General features: G+C 37.5%; 1 protein-coding gene across 7 annotated transcripts in view; it reads right to left on the bottom strand.

Annotated features, from left to right (window-relative positions):
* The window catches only part of MAST2 (microtubule associated serine/threonine kinase 2), a 181,331-nt gene that overhangs the window by 48,025 nt on the left and 114,329 nt on the right, over positions 1–18,977 (bottom strand). For 5 of the 7 annotated variants that reach the window (XM_063139602.1, XM_063139585.1, XM_063139625.1 and 2 more), the window contains 5 exons: positions 15,518–15,538; positions 12,201–12,279; positions 11,174–11,328; positions 5,514–5,589; positions 3,545–3,754 (listed from right to left, as the gene is read on the bottom strand). In XM_063139602.1, the coding sequence (XP_062995672.1) occupies positions 3,545–3,754; positions 5,514–5,589; positions 11,174–11,328; positions 12,201–12,279; positions 15,518–15,538 (541 nt within the window). The remainder of the gene's footprint in view (positions 1–3,544; positions 3,755–5,513; positions 5,590–11,173; positions 11,329–12,200; positions 12,280–15,517; positions 15,539–18,977) is intronic. The other 2 variants (XM_063139611.1, XM_063139594.1) reach the window with 1 other exon arrangement.

Genomic DNA, 18,977 nt, shown 5'->3' on the forward strand with positions numbered 1-18,977 from the left:
AGAGACCACGAAGAAGAAACAAAACATCTGCACTTAAACCCCATTAAGGACAGCAGTTCTAATCAAGATTTCAGTTTAAGTAGGTTACTGTAATGTAAATTTCCTAACAACCCTGCCCAGTGCACTTTGACATATATAAAGGTTTTTCAGCTGTCTTTTTAAAAACCCAAATAATAAATTTTATAAACTAATTAAGCATATGCATTTTGCCCTTTCTGAGTAATTCAATGTGCAGGTTATTTTTACTTTTCAGAATCCCCTATTACTATTATAATGAGAGTGTGGGTGGGTGCGCGTGACAAATTGAGAAGTATCTGTATCAAATACTTTTTACAAAAGATAATCAAATTCTGATTATTTGATATCTTTGTATGTCCTACCCCAATCAGTACCATATATATACAGCGATGCAATATCATAATCCTTTTTATAAGAAAAGGTTAGTAATTCAGACTAGATCATAGAGGGTTGAATTCTAAGGGCTGCTCAAGTGAACAGAAAGTATTTTGATTTAAATGATGGGGGAGGAAATGCATCCTGATTCCCTGCCCTTGATGCAACCTTCTACAACACATCCCATGCCATTCCCAAAGGTCCCCTACCCTCAGGACCAGATTTCTGGAGGGGGCTATGCAGGAGGCAGGGCTGTTCTATTTCTCAAGCAGAAATCCACCCACAAGATCTAACAAACTGTGTTTTGTAGTCTTTAGAACTACTGGGTGCAGTTCAAATACAATTGAGTGTTTACATCCAAATAATTTGAACTGAATAGTTCAATACGCTTTGTAAAACCACAGGGATTAAAAGTGCTTAACTGTGGCTGGATTGTGCCCATTCTTTCGTATTTAAACCAAGAATATGCCTATGACTGATCCCTTTGAAATTCAGCTGGTTTATTTATTTATTTATTTATTTATTTATTACATTTCTATACCGCCCAATAGCTGGAGCTCTCTGGGCAATAAACCTGGAATTGGTAACAGACAGAGACTTTGTTATGAGGAATCTGGGATGTATGAAGAACATACATTCACCCTACCCAGTGCCTTCACCCTACCCAGTGCCTGTTTACACTTCCCTGTGCCTGTTTGCATTCTCTTTCCCTCCTTATTGTTTACTACAACTTTATTAGATTGTAAGCCTATGCGGCAGGGTCTTGCTATTTACTGTGTAATCTGTACAGCACCATGTACATTGATGGTGCTATATAAATAAATAAATAAATAAATAAATAAATAAAATAATAATAATAATAATAATAATAATAATAATAATAATAATAATAATAATAATAATACATAAGAAGAGCCAGGTCTATCTAGTCCAGAATTCTGTTTACATAGTAGCCAGCCAGATGCCTATGAGAAACCCACAAGCAGAACATGAGTGCTTCCCAGAAACTGGTACTAACATGCATACTGCTTCTGAAACTGGAGATAATGTAAGGCATCATGACTAGTAGCCATTGACAATCTTATCCTCCATTAATATGCTGAATCTTCTTAAAGGCATCCAACATGGGATCCATCCCTACATCTTGTGGTACTAAATTCCATAGCTGAATTATTCACTGTGTGAAGAACTACTCCTGCTATCCAGCTTCATTGGATGACCCCCAGATTCTAGAATTAGAGGGGACAAAAACCCTATCCACTTTCTCAACACCATGCATCATCTTACATATCTCTATCATCTCCCCTTACACACCCTTTCTCCCCTAATCTAAGGAGTCCCAAACATTGTAACCTTTCCTCATAGGGGTGTTGCTTCAGCCCCTTGATCATTTTGGTTACCCTTTTCTGGAAACACAAATTTTTGGAGCAAACAAAGCAAGAATAGAGGGGAAAGAATAACTTGGTAGTACTCATCAACATCTTCCGACAGGAATATCCTTTGTTTTACCCTTTCCAGTACATTAGCATCTATCTCCTAATAGATTACCTCCCACTGCCTAATCTCACACCTCCTTTTATGGAGGTGGTGATCTGAAGCTAATTTAGAAAAACAATTAACAAGTACCAGCTCCCCCTGCCCAATCCAAACTCTATTTATATGGCAAAGTTCAATGTGCCTTTACAATACAAACCAAATCACTTTGTCCTATACTTGAATCTACCTGAGGTCCCAAATATGCTTTAGATGGAAATGTTTCTTGCTTTTTTGTTTTTATAGGAATACAAGACTAAGGCAAAAGAAGCCAAGTTTCTTCTTCTAGCCTCTTGCTATGGGTCAAGACTGCTCTCTCGCTCTCTTACTTAATCAGAATAATTTCATTGGGAAAAGTAGTAGAAAGTCGCTTTAGCCCAGAAGGCAACGCCTGCACCCTGCAGCTGAAAGATGGCATGGTGCAGGAAAAGAATACAGCCAAACTCGTCTTCTATTACTTTGTCTCTACAGATAGTGGATATTTACTATGAAAAATAGTATGTTATCAAGAATAACGTTAAAAAATCATGAAGCTTTGCCTTTACTAATTTGAACTTTAAGGCATTTAAAAATGGGGAGAGCAGTAAGTTCCATTTTCCTGGTCCAAGCTGAATCTTCAGTTGGCTTAGCTGTTTTTCTTGTTACCTTTTTATTACTACCTTACTAAAGAAACCCAGAGTTGTATGAGTGTGCATTTAGTGATCCTACTGCCCCATCAGGCTTCATGGTTTTCCAGTTCTTTCCACACCTCATTCTGAATGCTGAAAGACAGTTCAAAAATTTTCCTTGCCAATGAGCTTTCCTCCACTCAGATATAGCAAAAGACAGTGGGATATGTTCTGATATTAAAGCTGAATTTGGAAGACACTCTAAACCCAAAATACAATTCTTGATTTGACAGTACCAGAAATTATTTAGTTTAGGAGGACAATGATATTTCAAATATTCAGAAGGAATAACAGATAGGGCATGATTTAGGTTAAAGACAACCGTGGACACAAGACCATGAATACAAATTGGTCATTCCCTTTGAAGTTCGAAGTTCTCTTTTTTTAAAAAAAGGCTTCCTGGGATAGTTGTGGGAACAAAAGGACCATAATTAATAAATAAATATCTGGATCAAATGATGAACCCTACTTATTAGCTATACCTATGTGCCATGGGGGGAAGTGAGTGCATAAAATCTTGGGTTTCTTCCCCTGACCTATCCTTCTTCTGAATAAGAAATGTTAGGTAGACTAAAATGTCCAATGGAGATGTGGAGAAATTCTGTTTCAAACATCAGATATAAATAATCATCTCACTATTTAGGCCCAGCAAATATTTTCTTCTCTTGTTAGAGGTGTCTTGGCTTACTTGCTTGGATTGAATGGAGATTTTCTGCTCTGCAAGCACCTATCTGGTGCATCTTGTTTATCCTTACTCTTGGCACACTGTGCTCAGAATTATATGGGGGGCTGACACGAGAATTACTCCATTTTATAGCAAGTAAGGCTGAATTTGGAGACCTTCAAATCTCTTCCAGCTCTATGAATTCTGCTGCACAGGAACATGCAGGCATCATTAAGGGTAACGTGCAGGCATCATTAAGGGTAATACCTGTTGCTGAAATACTTACATCCTGTAAAAGTTTCTCAAGGTTTTCCTGCAACTCATAAAAGTACCGAGAAGTAATAAGCCCTTCACGTGATTTATCCAAACAGTCTCTGGCCAATTCAATAACTTGATGATGAATGAAGCTTAGGACTCCATCTGCTAGCTGCAGCACATTTTCCGATGCACTGGATGCAATAAACTCAGCCAGCCGTTCCTCCATCTGGGCTGTGGCCTAAGAAGTGTCAAAGAATAATTACTGACATTTTCTATCAGAAGATCTACAGATGAACTTAAACAAACATATTCAAACAACCCCATTAGTTTGGTTTGGTATTTAGGAATTTTGGCAATGGAGAACTAATGAGCTTTGTTCTCTATTGCCAAAATTCCTAAATCTTCAAATAGGTGTCATGAAGTTCACTGATATTACAATTCCCAGGTGAAAGACGTACGGATTTAGACCACACATGAATTTAAAGTTAACTAAAACCCTCTAGGAATAAAATAGGTTGACATATTCAGGCAAAACATCTAAAGGGCCAAACTACACATGAATTATATGGCAGATCTGTAATTGGATCCCCTGGGGCTTTTAGTTTTACTTTAAAACAGCCGCAGGAAGCTCTGAATTTGATCAGAGCAGTAGAGATAGGAGAGGAGAGCGTAACCTTCCTCCAATCTAAATCTCTTTTCCCTAACTGCTGTTTGTCCTGCAAAAGAAAGAACTTATTTTCCAATTGATTAATTTCCCTCGTAGATTGGTTTTATCAAGCCATACAAGACTGGTGAAGCAGGATGATGGAAGTCTGTATGCCCTGTAAACTTGTCATGCAATTGGCTTCTTTTACTTATTAGACCAGTGATGCGCTTGGTAACCAATAGGTAGGGTTCAGCGTACCAAGGGAAGGAATGTTTATTTGATTCATTTATAGTCCACTTGTCCCCAATAAAAACTAGTCTCTCATGCAGCTCACAAATAATTTCAAATGAGCAAAAATAGTTTAATTACATTTAGAACAATAAAAATGATACAAGCAAAAATGTCAATCAACAAAAATCAACACAACAAGCACATCACCAGGAGCCCTGGATCCTGAAAAATGAAGAAGTTTTAACCTGGTGCCGGAAAGAGCCTACCTCCCAAATCCATCAGTGAGAGCCTTCTAAAGATTTATTTATTTATTTATTTATTTTATTTTATTTTATTTTATTTATTATTTATTGCACTTATATACCGCTCCCATAGCCTATGAGGAGTCACCAACAGTACCCTGCCTAATTTCAAAGATAGGAGCACCCAGAGAAGGGCCTCTGAAGCAGACTTTAAAGGCCAACCATGCTCATATCGGAGCAGGTGGTCCTTTTAGAACTAGCCTAAACTGAGGAAGGAAAATCCCTCCAGTTCAGTCATAGCTTCCACAGTGTTTGCCAGGTTAGTCTGTTAGAGACCAAACTAATAAATGTATTCTGGCATAAGCTTTTTTGGACCAGACTCTACTTCATCAAAAAATTGCATATGATGAAATGAACACAAAAGCTTATGCTCCAATACACCTGCTACTTTTTAAGGTGACACAATTTTCTTTTCCAATTCAGTCATGGCATCCAAAGCTTGGTACTATCCTCTGTAGAGCAGGATGTGGGATTATAATGCATTTACCTTTAAAACCCAAAATAATTGCCACAAGTTCTAAAAATGCTGGGGGTTCACCCCATGTATTATAGCTCAAGAAGTCACAGTATTCCTGGATTTCCTATATTTTCAGTATAAGACCAATATAATTTGATTTAATTTGATACTCATTGCCAAAATTATGGGGTGCTGTTTATTGAATTTCATTTTAAATGCGCAAGGTCCTCTTCCTGAAGAATCTGAAGACCACAGAACTGCAATGTTATCAAATATAGAGTCTTTGTGTCAGAAATTAGCTCTCACACATGCACTCATTAAAATGACTGATGAACAGATTGCTCAAAGTACTGTTTCTTACCTTTGGAAATCTTTCTTTGTATACATGGTTCATCATTATTATTTCACTATCAAATGACACTGGAGAACGACCAGGACTGGAGAAAAATACAAGTTAAGAATTTTACACCTAGTTGAAATTTAGGCAGTGTGCCAACTACAGCTATCATTACATTAATAAAATTACACATTAATATGCATATAAGTACACAAATGAGTGATGTATATCCTTCATGCACTGAGGTTACCGGTGTCTGTCATGCTATCTTAGTCAAATATAAACTACAACAGGACTCATGGAGTTTCAGTGTCAAACATAGGAAAAGATAAGCGAACAAAGATACCAAGTGTTGCTCCTTTGGAAACATATGAATCAAGTGACCAAATATGCTCACATTAGATGGTTTATCTCCAATTGATATATGAAAAATCATAATCCCTTAAAATATATATACTTTTTATTCATCTAGGTACAAGACCCTCTTTGAGAAACAAATTAAAAGAAGTCAGAACTTGGGGATAGCAGAATTATTTGGTATAAATATGGAAAATCAACAGAAAAGGAAAACTGAGGCTCTAACAGGATCAAGAAACAAATTTTATTTATTTATTTATTTATTTATTTAACCATCTGTATCCCACCCTATATCACTAGGATAAAGTGGGATCTGATATTTGAGTATTAATCTGCCTAGTAACAGCAGATTTGGTTGAAAATAATTATTTGCCTATTTTAGAAATACTCAAACAAGCTGCAATCAGATCAGTAAAATTACCAATACCTTGGTTAGAGTGAGTAGCAATTATAAAAATGAATATATACCGTGAAATAATTTTTTAAAAAATCAGTTGGTTATGATACCACATTTTGAAGAAATGTCAATAACAAAACTCAGGAGTTATATTCAAAATATCATTAGACATGAACAGATCTCTTTTTCCTTTTGAAAAGAATGTTATCTAAGGCAGGCAAAAAGGATTATATCAAATATATAGTGCAAGAAAAATGAGGAAAATAATACCACAAAACAGCTGTGGCAGAGAAGAGCTCTCTCAGAACATTTCTTCACTTACGAAATCTGCACATGCTATGAAATTCAGAATTCTACTGAAGAAACTAAAATGTAACTAGCTGTTAATTTTACTTTTATTTCTTTTAGCCGAATGTCTCTGTGTGATTTTGTTACCTTCCCTTTTCTTCCTTTTTTATACTGTGTCAAAAAACCCACTTTCCTCCCCAAAAAATGGTTTAAAGGGCTTATTTCTCTATAATTTCTCAATAAAGTCTTCCCCATGTGCTATATTTTGATGTAAGCTATTCCTTGTGATGTAAGGGTATTTCACAGGTTTCTGTTAAACGCAAAAGCTGAAGCCAATTAACAAGTTGTGTGCGTCCAAGCCCTTTTTCCTAGTCTGGAATGCACCATGCATATGGTCCCTGGGTTATCTGAACAGCTCTCTACAAGTGTAAATTACTACTTCTATTTGTGATAAACAATTCAGGAAATCTATTGACCACACATGCATGTTGCAATTTGGGATGCAAATAAAAGCAGCCATGCTTGCACGGAATTGTTGTATGACACATGCTAAAGTATTTATTTATTTATTACATTTCTATACCGCCCAATAGCCGGAGCTCTATTCACACTGTATTCACACACATACATTCTAATAGTTCAATTGTACATCACCTGGAGAATCCAGGTGATTGGGCGACTAACAAAAATAATTAATAAATATATAAATATATGCAGTATTGAATGTATTAACACAAAACTGCTTTTCAGGTCAGATTGCACATAGAACCTAACCCACTTGTTTCCTTAACAGCGGGAGGAGGGCAGCAAGTTACTCTTGAGGCATTTTGCCCAATGTGATTAAAAATTTCCAATGGTTTTACATTAATGTCTCAAAAATAGTGGGAAACAGGAGTCTAGTGAGAGTGTCAACCCTCTGCCAAATGTGTTAGGAAACTACTGAGCATGAGATTAAAAGATGTAACATCTGGGCACAGTCCAGCATGACAGGTTGTCCAACAAAAACAAAATTCTGCTGATCATCATTTAGTAAAACATTTAGGAACAATACAGTTGCTTGAAGGGATAAATTTTAAATCCTAACTGATGTTACAACTTGAGTATGCAAACAGTATGGTTTACTCTCACTTCATCATTATATATCACAAGCTGGTATGTAATGTTATGACTCATTCTATGGTTAAGTAGCCTTGAAAGCAGACAGAAATTACCCTTAGTTGCTTAACTACACTAAATTAAGATATATTTTAAGATATATTAACTTTCCCATTATTACACAAATGTAAATAATAACTTAGTGTAATTGTAATTTTGACAAACACACTTCATCTTTAAAGAATGTAAGAAATATGCTGAATCAGACCAACAAAAACCTATCTAGTCCAGCATTCTCTTCTCACAGTGGCCAAACAGTTGCCTAGGGGAAGTCCTAGGATTAATGTAATTTTTAATCATTGTAAAAAAAGTATAAAATCTATTGTGTGGAAAGATAAAATTCTCATTAAATGTCATATATGGTGAAGTTTCACTAAATGTACAGATGATATATTGAAGATAACGATCCTAGATTAGATACAAAATTTATACAATAATCATACTATATTTAAAAGGAGAACGAACAGCTCACTCTAAAATAATTGTAGGAACAAAAATAGCTTACATTTTTGAACAGAGGGGTTAAATTTATGAAGATTAATATTCAACATGTTTTAGTACTGATTTATCAACCAAATATGGTACTCTAGCCACAAATTGGATGATAGTAATAGGAAAAGTGTATGGGTTAAATGTGCAAATAAATAAATCAACAAATCTCCCAAGCCTGGAATAGCTGAATGCACAAGCTATCCAGGCTGGCAATAAAACAACAATTAGAAATAAATAATGTCAAATTAAATATCTAAATGATTATGGAAATACTATGATGCAGTATATCACATAACTATGGAAATTATGTGAACAACTGACTAAATGACCAAAGACTAGCTGCCAGAAATGACTTGATATGTGTCATACCCTTTGAGAAGACAGCTTGCTATGGAAAAATTAGCATACAGCTCTATAAAAGTGGAGATTTGAGGGCAGAAGGTTTGATTTCAAGAAATAATCTACAACAAAGTGCTGGTGAAATCACAGCTGCTTGGCTGGAGTAGCTATAGTGCAATATAAAAATAGTTTAATATTTTACACTAGGATAATGTACAGTGGGTCAAATTGAAGGAGGCAAGACTAATTCTCTAAGATTCAGGATAAACTTTGTTCATAAATACACAATTTTTATAGAAAGGATTTTTCTTTCTGGAAATGAGCATATGTTACCAGGCTTCTGAAATTTGCTAGAACGGGATGATCTATGTCTTAAATAAACTGCCATAAACAAAAAAATGAGACAATATCCAATGCTGTGCTAGCACAAGCCAATACCAGTGCAACATCATTGTTATTCAATTATCTATTTGAAGCCGTTGGAAGCGGTCATCAGGAGATTTGGGGCAAAGTGTCACCAGCATGCTGATGACACCCAACTCTATTTCCTTGTAACATCTGAATCGGGAGAGGCTGAGAACGTTCTGAAACACTGCCTGGATACATGTATGGCTTAGATGAGGGCCAATAAACTGAAGCTGAATCCCGATAAGACAGAGGCCTTGTGGGTTGGTGATTCCTAGGTCCGGGAACTGGGATGTTTGCCTGTTCTGGATGGGGTTGCACTCCCTCTGAAGGAGCAGGGCCGTAGTTTGGAGGTGCTCCTGAATCCATCTTTGTCATTGGAGACCCAGGTGGCCTCGGTGGCCCAGAGTGCCTATTATCAAACTTCAGTTAGATAGGGATAGCCTAGCCACGGTCATTCATGCACTGTTAGACTACTGTAATGTGCTCTATGTGGGGCTACCCATGTGTGTAGTTCAGAAGCTGCAGCTTGTGCAGAATGCAGTAGCTAAGGTGCTCACAGGGACACCTAGCTCTGCCCACATAAAACCTGTGCTAAAAACTGCACGGGCTGTTTGTTAGCTTCCAAGCCACGTACAAGGTTATGTTATTATCCTACAAAACCCTAAACAACTTGAGACCACGATATCTAGCAGACCACCTTCCCTTATACACACCTAGATGACATTTACGATCATCAAAGGAGGTCCTTCTTGTCATTCCAAGATGAACAGAATGTCGTCATGAAGAACCTCGACAGTGGGCCTTCTCTGTAGCAGTACCCACCCTCTGCGAAACCCTCCCTCGTGTGGTTCAGGATGCAGAAAATATAACATCCTTCAAACGCCTCCTGAAAACACATCTTTTTAGATAAACTTTCCCTAGATTATAACTTTATCCTGGTTTTATATGACATTTTTTAAAAATTTTAAGTTTTTAAGTTTGACCTTTGCCTTGACTGTTGGGCAATATAAATATGTTATAAATAAATAAAAATAAGAAAATAAATCATTAGTACTTGCTATGTGAAGGGCAAAAGTGGTACTTTTCTGATTAACTAGTAAACTGGTCCTTGTTCCTAAATTATTGTTCCTAAATTATTATTATTATTCAATTCTGTACAAGTACTTCTTAACTCTTAAAAAGGAATCCTTATAATGACCCAATTAGATAAGTTAGAAAGACAATGACTCACCTGAGGGTTGCTCAACAAGTTTCATGATTGAGCAGGTATTTCAACTAAGGTCTCTCATGACCAATCACAATATACTACAAATTTCTCCCTCCTCTTCCTTCAGCTGTAGGTGCTACTGTTCTCTTTTTGCTCAGAAGCCATAGACAATGTCTGACAGATTGTTTACACAAGAATATCACCTACAGTCTTCTGTGCATCTTCCCAAATCAGCTTTCCAGATGCATGGGAAAGGAAATAGAGAACTATTCTCTGTACAGATCACTGCACAGCAGCCTAGGGAGGCCCAACATCTTGCCACCAATTATGCTTTGTTCAGGGCAGCCCTGCCTATGCAAGATTTTGGGATTACTCTTGAAGACAGCATGGACAGAATGAAGGCAATAATTGTGGAAGGCCTGGTAGGGAGAGAAAAGGACTTAGGTGGTACACAGAGCCACATCTCTTCTCCACTTTAGCCCCTTTGATTTACTAACTTCAGTATGACAAAGAGACAGAGGTGGACTATATGTGGTTTATAGGCCAACAGTAGAACATTCCATTCCAGCACAGAGAGCTTCTAGGCTACTTAGCAGCAGAAATGCTTCTTCACTAGTTAGGTTTGTTCAACCACCAGCCTGGCAAGAATTTCCTTCCTGTACCAACTGCAGTCTTGCCTCCCGCTCCCAAAGCCGATTTCTGGTTTTAGGGAGAGGCACAGTAATCCAGGGTTCATTATTAAAAGGTTTCTTTGGGATAACTTTCAACAGTTTCTGTGCTCCACCAGCCATGGGAGTAGCTTAAGGTTTCAGCGTAGAGGAGGGCCTTGCACTGCATTCTAAAGAACATCATACAACCTTAGCCAAGTTGCACCAACAAATAGAAGCAATAATGCCATGGGGGAGGTTTTGCTTCAGCTGTTACAATGCTGCAGCAGATGAAGGTTGAAAAAGAATGAAATGGCTGTTCTTGAGAACCCACATTAGAAAACTACGCAGGTGAAATGAATCTCCTATAGCAGAAGTATGATGCAAAGTTCACCTGAGGCTGCGAGACCGGGGGCGCATTGCTGGAGAATGCCGTCCTTCCTCATCGGTGATGCTCTCTGTGCTGAAATGCTTTGTCAGGAAATGAAGTTCATCTGCTGTCGGTTGATAGGGCAGTTGGTGCAGCTTCTCCTGAGATGAGCATGATGACTAAGAAAAAAATATGAACAAGAGAATACTTAATATGCATAAACACACAATAATGCTACCAATTCTTCTGTTTCAAAAATAAAAATAAAATGCTTATGGATCTTCTCAGTGCCCCTGGATCCTCTAGTGAAAGAAAGAGATCTGATAGGCAAGAGGATGAATTATGGGGAGACAAAGCCATTCCTGAAAAGAATACCAATTTTCCTTCAAATGCCTGAAGGAAAATTCTGCTCTAAATGATTGAAAGAAACAAGATCTATGTAAAAGGTTTTCTATACAAATATGGGATCATCTATGTAAGTAAGAATTTGTTCACCTGTCTCATCAGATAGAGACAAATTACAAAAAAAGAAGAAAAGAAAGAAAAGAAAAACAAAACAAAAACAAGAAAGTTTATGAAATAAATTTTGGGACTAGTTTATGATGCATGCCCATCATTGTTAATTAGCCTATCCAAACAGATTAATCACTGACAGAACTTTGATATTCCCTGACATAGTCAATCAAAATGCTTTTCAATAGGGACAGTTCACACATTCAGCTAATCAAGTGGTGTACGTGAATGTTTGAGCCAACCCTCAGCATATTAATAAGAATACACATTGCTCTTTTTGTTAATATTTCCAAATGAATAATACAAAAGGTGAAGAATGGACTGCAATGGTTTGACCTTGATATTGGAAACAGTTTTGAAGTCCCACTATAGAAAAGTTATCAAACTGGTGATTTGTAAAGTTGACAAGTCATAGTACGTATTAGAGAGGATAGGTAAAAAAGAAAAAATACACAGCTAAAGCATCATGAAACATTGGAAGTAAAAGGAACAGAATTAAAAGTAATGTACTAAGTAAATATGGAGAAAATTAACTTACTGAAACTGTTGAACTGGGAGTGTTTGTTCCATATCCAGATGAAGGGAGTGAGGCCAGTGACCAACGACGCCCATCTGTCCTAGAGAGAGATACAAGCAATATTACTTATAAATGCAACTAGAATTTTTTCAGGAGCAGATTTCTTCTGCTTGAATAACCCATATACAGTAGTTAGTGGCTGGTATGTTTACTCTGGACATCCACTTCATTTCTCCCCTAAATGGCTTCAGGCTGGCTATGAAGCAGTGGCAGTAATGAATATGCATTTGAGAATCCAGTGTGTAGTCTGCCAGTTGCTGACCCATGATATAAACACTAGGACTTGGAGCACCTACAAAAAAGCCATGACAAATTGTATAGAGTTTCTCTATTTACTTAAATACATTTTCAGTCTCTCTCTCTCTCTCTCTCTCTCTCTCTCTCTCTCTCACACACACACACACACACACACACACACACACACACACACACACAGAGTCCTCAAACCACTATAGATGCCACAACTTGTTTATGAGGTGCCTTAAAGCTCACTATATTTCATTAACTTAAGAAACACCTGCCACAAAACCTTTGGGCATCTTGTAGCAACTGAAATTGCAGTGCAATTTCAGTAATTTGATATTCCATAATCTGACTTATTGAATACATTTTTATAGACAAAATATTTGTCAATATTAATTGCAAGCTCTTCACAGACTGATGTGACACAAACTGATTAAGAAGGTATAATTTTACTTACATAAAGATTTTACAATTTACAAATCAACTGGGGTGATTTTTTTAAAATGAATGAGTCTCTAAGGCTACATTTACGTATATAAATAGCTGCTCTGCTAGAAATCCAGGATACTGAGAATATTTTTCAGACAACCCACAAACCTTGCAAACAGGTATACTTTGAAGACAATGGGGGAGGCTTTTTCTCTTTTTTCTTTTTGCTGTTTGGTAACTTGTCGTTACAAAAAATGTCTTAATGCTGTTGAACAGTTACGGTCACAAGCACATCCAGCATCTGAATTGAGAGTAGCACACTTGTACTTAGTTCTTCCAGCCATATCGGTCTTTGCCAGTGCAGACAACTGTGGGACCATCATGAGCTGTACAGTCTGTATGACTCAATTTACAACACAGCACAAGGTTCTTCCCACACCACATCATAGCTGGCAGCGGTAGCTTTGTTGTGCACATTCTGTTCTTCTAATTTAGCTAATTTCTATATTGGCATGACAAAACATGAGAGGATCCTAGAAAAATATGCCCTTGGAGGAGGATTGACAAGTTCTTCAAAAGTTACATAATCAATAGGATTTTAACAGACAATCCATTGGTTTAGAATTTCAGCTGTATAGCTGTGAATTGCTTTTGCTAGTTTAAATTTTAAACTTTGAAATGTCTAAACACAGAAAGTTGTGACAGATATCTATGTACATATACATGTCGTTGTTATGGAATGGAATAATTCCCAGTGGCATAATATATGATCAGGAAGATGTAAACAAGTATGAAAGGAAGTGAATGGGACACAGTTTTTGGAGATTTCTGGCTTGCATTTGATGACATGCTGTGATTGCTGTCTTAGCTAGAAATGATGGATTTGAACATTCCTATAACATGTTAATAACCAAGTGTGTTCTGAATAGATCTTTTGAAACACTTTTGGTAAATTATCCTTATTCTATCTAGTATCTCAAAGGAAAATTGAGTAAGGAACAAGCTTCCCATTCCTTCTATTTGATTCAGGAAAACAGTTTACATTTCTATCACACCTTCTCTATTACGATTAGACAAGGAACAGCATAAACATTTAATAAATAATGCCTTCATGCTTCATGCACATGAACAGAAATATGTAAGCTGCAGTTACAGAATCCATGCTGCAATCAAAACCCCATTTAGGCAATCTTTTGATCCTCAAATGTCACTGCTATTTTTCCTGTTGTGTATTATACCTTATATGTCAAATATGCTGCACTGAATTAGCATTTGGATGACAGTGAATCACAAATTAGAGCTTTAAAATTTATTTTGTAGAAGTAGAGTTTAATTGCAGATCCATTTAATACAAATGGTATGTTGAAAGGTATTTCAACACTTTTGCAAAAAAGTAACAACTTCTTGGGATAATTCAAATGTTGATGACCTTCCCAATACTGATGCAATACTGGATAATACATAAAGAAACTAAATGGTAAGTTTCCCTAAACATAGGGGTTGCTTCCCAAATGTGTTGTGGGTTTTTTTGGTTTATTTTTTGGGTGGAAGATGCTTAAAATATCTGCAGCAAACTGTCTATATGGAACACTTTAGTTCATAGGTTGCTCTCACTGGGTAGCTTTCTTCCCCAAACATAATCTCCAGTTTATCAGTTCACAATCTGAGAATTTAGTCACTGATACTGTACACAATACTCCAGTTGAGAATATAAAAATACAAAATCACATTTACATAAATTAAGAGCTCCACAGTGGGGAACTAGAACAACTCCAACTCCCCATTACAATACTTGTAAATGGTCTTGATGTCTAGCTCTCAACTTACTTGCAGCCAAGGCAAATTTTGCAAACAGAGCAGTAATATTTGTTTTATTTTTGTTTATCTTTTTATTTTTATTTTAAATTATTTTTATTCCACTTGCGTATAGCTCATCTTTTTACTTGTATTTTATTTTTCTAACTATATTAAATTGTGATGGCTTATCGCTTTTAGCAATAAAGATTTCATTCAATCACCAGTTGAGGTAAAACAGAACAGCACCCCATCTCCTATATAAGACTCTTCTCACAATGGCATGTGTTTGGAACTACATTACATTGCTGACTCATATTTAGATGATATCCTGCTAAAGTTCCCTGAGACAAAAATAGCTAGCAATGATTTTAATATGTGTAAAAGATCCTTTCCACAATGCTGATCTGGAACCTCCTCCTTCCCATTCAAAATACCGGAAGCCCAGGGACGTGCCTCTTTAAATCTTGGTCACCATCTTTTTATAGCTATTTTATATTGCCATGCAGCAGAACTAGATCAACTTAACACTGGAATCCTATACAGATTTACGTTGGAATAAGTACCACTGAACTCAATGGAAATTACTTTTGGGTACATACATATAAATACTTTTGCTGTAAAATCATGTTTAGAATAGCAGAAAAAATTTCTTTTAGAGGGAGGTTTGTGAAACGTTAAAAAGCAGATATTGTTCATTTAGTGCCAGCATGCCTAAAAGGGGTTATGATATCATATAAACTCACGGGAACTGCAACATGCAAAAGCATTCCATTTGCATTCCACACAATACATATCTGCTGTACCATTACCTGTCTGCCCTGTGTCCATGGCTATATAAAAGAAACAGTACCAGTAATAAAAATCAAGAGCAAAACACTATCTTTTGTAAACACACAATAAACGGTTAATGTTATTTTTATGCTTTTAAGTCACCCTTGGAACTTTTATGGTTGAAGGAATGGTATATTAATTAATTAATTAATCAATCTGTGCATATACATGTACTAAAAGATGAGTGTAGGAAAATTCTATAGTTTATACATCATTCATTTACAATGTAATAATTCTAGCACTACTGAGACACACTTTTGAGAATTGTTCATCTTTGTTTCTCAGGTTTGAGAAGTGCTCAGTTTTGTTATTAATAACAAACAGCTGGTGGTCACAAAACTATGAGGTTTGAGAATGACTGCAAAACAACACTGTTTCCTCAACAAGCAAGGAGGACAGTATCTTGGCACAATGCATCTAAGAGCATTACACTGTATGAAAGAGAATTTGAACACTGGACAACCCTCTTTGCCCCCCCCCACCGCAAAAAAAAAAAAAAACTTAATGGAAAGGGTAAATGAGAGCTACAGGAATCAGTTGCTACATGATGGTTGCTACAAGGAGGTTGTCAAAGTGTTACTCATAGAGGCAGCCCACAGGGTTCTGGAACCCTGGAGTGCCCTGTCCACTTTCCCCTGCTGCCCAGTTGATCAGCTATCTAATCGTAATGCAGAAACAACTAACCAAACAAGAAGAACAATGAAAGTAATAGCCATCCAGGTAGAAAACCAGCAGGGCTGTAGTAGCTATCCAGTTTATTGCACTGAGTGTCTCAGTCTGCCTGCTGGAGAGAAACTGTGGGTATATGGCCAGTGTAATGAGCTCCCAGCTCTCATTTGTTCCTTGGAAGCTAAGCTTCTGACCTGGAGAAGCTGAGAGACAGAGAGGTTTGTGTCTAAGGACCTGATAGAGGGGTTCCAATCCCTGGGTGACAGCTCCTCAGTGGTCATGGAGATGGGGTCTTGGGGAAGTAGGGTTTCACTCCAAGGAAAAAGAAAATGATCTGTTTGAAGAACCCCATTCTTTGGAGGATGAACAGATATTTTATCATGCCAAGGTTAGGCCTCCAGAGTATGGAGGAGATTGTGGTAGTGGGAGATTCAGTAATTAGAGACATGGACAGCTAAGTTTGTGATGGGCACATAGACCGCATGGCAAACTTACTGCCTGGTGTGAAGGTTACAGATATCAGGGATCATCCAAATACTTGGTAGATAGTGCTGGGAAGGAGTCAGCCGTCATAGTGCATTTGGTACCAGTGATGTGGGGAGATGTGGTTTTGAGATCCTAGAAGCCAAACTTATGTTGCTAGGTAGGAGGTTGAAAGTCAGGACCCCCAATATAGCTTTCTCTGGAAAAACTACCTATTCCTTCAGCGCGGTCAGATACAGCAGTGAATTTCTAGAGTCCCAGTGAACGGGTGAGCTGGTGGTGCAGCAAGGAGGGGTTTAGACTTGTTAGGCACTAGGGAATATTTTGGGGGAAGCCAGGACTGTATAAAAAGGATGGGCTCCACTTGAACCAGAATGGAGCAAGCTTGCTGGTGCTTAATTTTTATTTTATTTTTTTAAAAAAATAGCAGATTAGCTTTTAAACCAAACTCCAGGGGAAAGTTGAGAGCAATGCACTTTCCTTTAAGCAGGCATCCCCAATATGGCTTGAGAAAAATGTTCGGTGGAGGCCAGATTAATTTGTGCCTGAGTAAAGGAGCAGTGTGGTTTGCTCCCCATTAATTGGTGGGAGTGTTATCATAGATAAGTCAGTGCATACAATATTATTAAAGTTTATGAAACATTTTATACAATATACACACAGCATTGTACAATTCAATCAAACTAAAATAACAAAAATAAAACCAACAATCCCAAAATACAAGAGAAATACATGTTACCTCAATAGCATCAGCTGGCTAGTGCCTGAAAATGTTCTCAGTCTAGTTTTAATTGTACTATTTTCACTGTTTAAAGTATAGATACTGTAAGGTGTGCTGCCCTGCACAGGGAGTTCCAAAGACTCGGAGCAATTACAAAAAGGGCTCTATTCACTCAAGTTCTTTTATGGTATGATCATCAGTCTGCTGCCTATGCCATCAATTCCCAAGCACCTATGTGCAGAACAGCAATGAGTCTGGTGAGGGTGGCCATTTTGCAATGTCTGCAATTTAACGTTTTGCTCCTTGCTGAAGCATGAACATGCTTGAATAATGGCATTACCATCACCCAAACTTTTTTTTCAGGTAGATAGATTTCAGGCTTTGTCACCCACAACAAATGAACAGCCAGACAGAATTCCACAGGTCCTGTAATTTTACTAGAGCTACCCAAGTATCCTTAGTGCTTAGCACCAAGGCAGTCTACAAGAGGATAGTTGTGGAATCAAGTAATTTTTTTAATGGTAGGGGCAGGTGAGTGATGGCCTGTGCTGGTTCTCTTACAGTTCTATATTGTTCTTAAAGCCCAGGGCCTGACTGCTAGTTCAAATGCTACTAGTCTCATTGCACTGGCTAGATAAAGCTAGAGATATCAAGGTGAACAAAAAAGATGAAGGGGGTAGAGGGCTACTTAAACCAGCCTTTGGCAACATATTGACTTGGGGTCAACTCAAGTGCGAACCCCTGTGGAGCCAGCCAGATTTACCACTGCAGGGCTTATCTGCTTGTGGGGTGGTAGTGCTAACAGGCTCTCTTCACTCTAAAGCAGTGGTTCTCAACCTTCCTAATGCCGCAACCCTTTAATACAGTTCCTCGTGTTGTGGTGACCCCCAACCATAAAAATATTTTCGTTCTTCTCTACACGATCCATTGTCATGGGATGGTTTGCTAATGAAAATAATACATAACAATAGCTTTAATAATACAAAAGATGATACATGACATAGTTCAGTCAATACAGTTTCCTAAGACCATCGGAAATGTGTGTTCTCCGATGGTCTTAGGCGACCCCTGTGAAAGGGTCATTCGACCCCCAAAGGGGTCCCGACCCACAGGTTGAGAACCGCTGCTCTAAAGACATATGGGCTGTGACAGGCCAAGAGCAGGATATGACTGTTTGAGATTTAGATCCATGGTGGCTTCACCAGAGAGATACAATGTCTTGATTGGTTCACCAAGGACACTGGTGACTAGGGCATTTGCTGCAGATAAGCAAGTCAATTAGGTTGTTGCCTTCTTCAAGCTGTCTTGTGGGCCTTCACTCCTACATCTGGGAGAAAATCCTCTTGGCAATGCTGCTTAAGAAGCCTCTAAATATAGCCATACCAATAAGCCAAGGAAACTTAAATAGATTTCTGTTACCAGTGTTGTGACTATTTTAGAAAGTCTACTTAAGATTGACAGGTCTGCATTTTTTTCTGTGTTCCACACAGCACCTGGCAAACTTCTAACATTAAATAAATATAAAAGTAAAAATAGTTGTATGGTGATTCCCTGTTTATCTTCCC

Source organism: Elgaria multicarinata, chromosome 1, assembly GCF_023053635.1.
Source record: "Elgaria multicarinata webbii isolate HBS135686 ecotype San Diego chromosome 1, rElgMul1.1.pri, whole genome shotgun sequence".
NCBI lineage: Eukaryota > Metazoa > Chordata > Lepidosauria > Squamata > Anguidae > Elgaria > Elgaria multicarinata.